The sequence below is a fragment of the Bidens hawaiensis genome, unplaced genomic scaffold (genome assembly GCF_021521415.1).
Source record: "Bidens hawaiensis isolate Kalapana, Puna unplaced genomic scaffold, B.hawaiensis_p1.1 tig00017861_1, whole genome shotgun sequence".
Lineage (NCBI taxonomy): Eukaryota > Viridiplantae > Streptophyta > Magnoliopsida > Asterales > Asteraceae > Bidens > Bidens hawaiensis.
The window spans coordinates 208,589-211,519 of NW_027492698.1; the positions used below are offsets into that span (position 1 = coordinate 208,589).

Genomic DNA, 2,931 nt, shown 5'->3' on the forward strand with positions numbered 1-2,931 from the left:
CAATCAAAAACACTTTATTTTAATGGTTAAATGCTAAATTCTACCTTTATGAAGCTTATAAAAATTTATAACGACGTGACTAATATAAGCCAACTACAATTCAACTTCAACTAAAAATACATTTCATAACTTATATTATATATTTTAATGAGTTCTCATAATATAATACACCTTTACATGATGTAAAGGAAAGTGATGTTAGGGCTAACATATACGTACGATATCATGAAGTTGCCTCCCACCTAATAATCTTCACTTCCCTTTATTCCTTTCCCTCATTACACTCTCCATATTATTATTATTATTAATATTCCGGCCACACACTCCATAATAATATTATTATTATTCCGGCCACCAATGTCCAACTTCCGGCCAGTTTTCACCAAACTCATCACCTTCTTATTCATCCTCTTCCACCTCGGCTGCTTCCTCATCCACCCCACCACCACCACCAACCACCACCACCGCCGTCGTAAACCACCATCGTCACCACTCCCACTCCTCCGTCCCACCAAACTCAAATCCAAAAAACCCAACAAATTATTAAAACTCTCATCCACATGGTCTTTCATCAAAAGAATATTAATCTTCCATTCAAAACCCGGTTCACAACCCGAAACCCAAACCACTTCCATTATCCACTACGTACCCGCATCACCCGCTTCTTCAACCCGGACCCTGACCCGACCCGGATCCTTAACCGACTCCGACTTCTTCCCTTTACGTAACGGCATTTACCCATGCACCAACTGCGGCGAGATCTTCCAAAAACCCGGGTTGTTGGAGCAGCACCAGTCGGTTAAACACGCGGTTTCCGAGCTACCCGAAGACGACCCGGGGAAAAACATAGTCCGGATCATTTTCCAAACGGGTTGGCCCGGACCCGGATCCGGATCCGGAACTGGGTCCGACCCGAATGTCTACCGGGTCACGAAGATCCATAACTGCCCGAAGATTCTGACCCGGTTCGAGGAGTACCGTGAGCAAGTGAAGTCGACGGCGGCGCGGCACGGTGGATTTCGGCGGCGGGACGAGCGGTGTGTCGCCGACGGCAACGAGTTACTTCGGTTTTATTGCGCAACGTTTTTATGTGACCTAGGGCAAGATGGTAATTCCAGCGTGTGTAACCATCAGTATTGTAGCGTGTGCGAGATTATTCGGGTCGGGTTTTCAGCTAAGATGGATGGGATATCGACTTACTCGACTAGTTGGAAAGGACACGTGGCGCTTCCGGATGACATTGAGGAAGAGTTTCGGTTCATGCACGTGAAACGTGCTATGTTGGTGTGTCGGGTCATTGCGGGTCGGGTCGGGTTGTTTGGATGTGAACCGGGGGACAAGGATGACCCGGGATATGATTCATTGGTCGGGAGGGCGGGATCCTGTGGGACGGAGACCAGGGTGGACGATGAGGATGAGATAATTGTGTTTAATCCAAGGGCTGTGCTTCCTTGTTTTGTGATTGCTTATACTGTTTGATTGTGATGATGTGATCGTGTGGGTGAGGTTTTGTAGGAGTAGGGGGGATAGGTGTGGTGAGATGTAGAGGATTAAAATTTAAAGCATTTGCAACAAGATCCTAAGAACTTAGTTGCTATATGGAGAAGAAGATGATTGCACCCACATTGTTGTGTTGTGTAGTTTATGGTAATTGGAGTCATCACTTGTACTTTAATGTTTAAAGGTAAAGCTTATTTATTTTAAATATATATATATTTTTAAATTTTGATGGGGTCTTAAAAAAAAGTACTATTTTTAAACTTGTTACATGTTCAATAATAATTTGTATGATCATATCATGTAAGATATCTTAGAGTTTGGTATCATTTTTTGCTAGTTAGGGAATAGTTGATGCTTTTTAGTAGAAAGACTTATAGCAAGAAACTAGAAGATTAAAACTTGAAACTACACCACATTGATAGTTCTAGTGATTAATCTCGTTATGTTTTTCACACAAGTGTTCGCCTTGATGACTTTTATTAATTTGAAGAGTTAGGGGAATTTGTTGTTGAAGACCCGATCATTCTAACGTAGTCAAGCTGCTGTTTATATTGTTAAACCTGATTTTTGGGGTTTTATCTGGATTCTGGATGATTAGCTCATCCAAAAGTTGTTTACTCATCCGGATTTGATTTTCAAGTTGGGGTTGGCTCGACTAGTGGCTCGGTCAAGGCTTGGTTTGTTGGCTTGGCTCATTGGGTCGTTTAGAATAAACCCCACATTTTAGTATATAATAATAGCATACAAAAACATAAAAAAATGTATATTAATAATATACCACTCAATCTTGAAAATTATTAAAAAAACAACAATAATGCATGTAATGTTATAAATTATCATGTTTACACACTTTGTAGTAATTGTATCTTAAAAATTATATTCATGTCTTTTATATATCTTTATTTAAAAAATAATAACAATAAAAAACTAATGTGCTAGCTCGACGAGCCATGAGTTGGCTCTAGCTTTTAAAGAGTCAGCCTTGAGTTTGATTATTTAGCTTGTTAAAATAAACTAGCTAAGCCTGAGATGACTCATATAAGCTCGAGCTCGAGCCTGAGCTCTTGGCAAGACTTGTGAACAGTACTATCCGGGAGGTCTCTATATCCGGAAGTTAGTTAGTCGTCCAAATCTTACCACCATCCAAAAGTATCAAGTTCATCTGAAAGATCAAGCTCATTTAAAAGTGACAGACTTCATGATTGTTAGTTTGTGTATGTATAGAAAAAAAAATTTATTTTGAATTAATCAAATCAATAAGAAATTTCCACAAACTTTTGTTTCTATTTTACAGCGTTACATCATTACATGTGCTATTAGGACAATGAAGTGGGAAATGAATGTGGGACAATGATGAAATAGATAGGAGTTATATGTGCTAAATGGGTTATATTTGCTTGTGAAACCCAGTATGAATCTAAAAATTTTAGA

The 2,931-nt window shown here is 39.4% G+C and overlaps 1 protein-coding gene across 1 annotated transcript; it reads left to right on the top strand.

The window, feature by feature from the left end:
• The first annotated feature begins 289 nt into the window (after positions 1-289).
• Positions 290-1,486, top strand: LOC143554866 (uncharacterized). The gene has a single exon (XM_077044538.1). It carries the CDS (start codon positions 358-360, stop codon positions 1,477-1,479), a length of 1,122 nt encoding a protein of 373 aa, XP_076900653.1. The 5' UTR covers positions 290-357; the 3' UTR covers positions 1,480-1,486.
• The last annotated feature ends 1,445 nt before the right edge of the window (positions 1,487-2,931 follow it).

Excerpts from the sequence above, each read along its gene's own strand:
- LOC143554866 (XM_077044538.1), top strand. The coding sequence starts at position 358 with ATGTCCAACTTCCGGCCAGTTTTCACCAAACTCATCACCTTCTTATTC.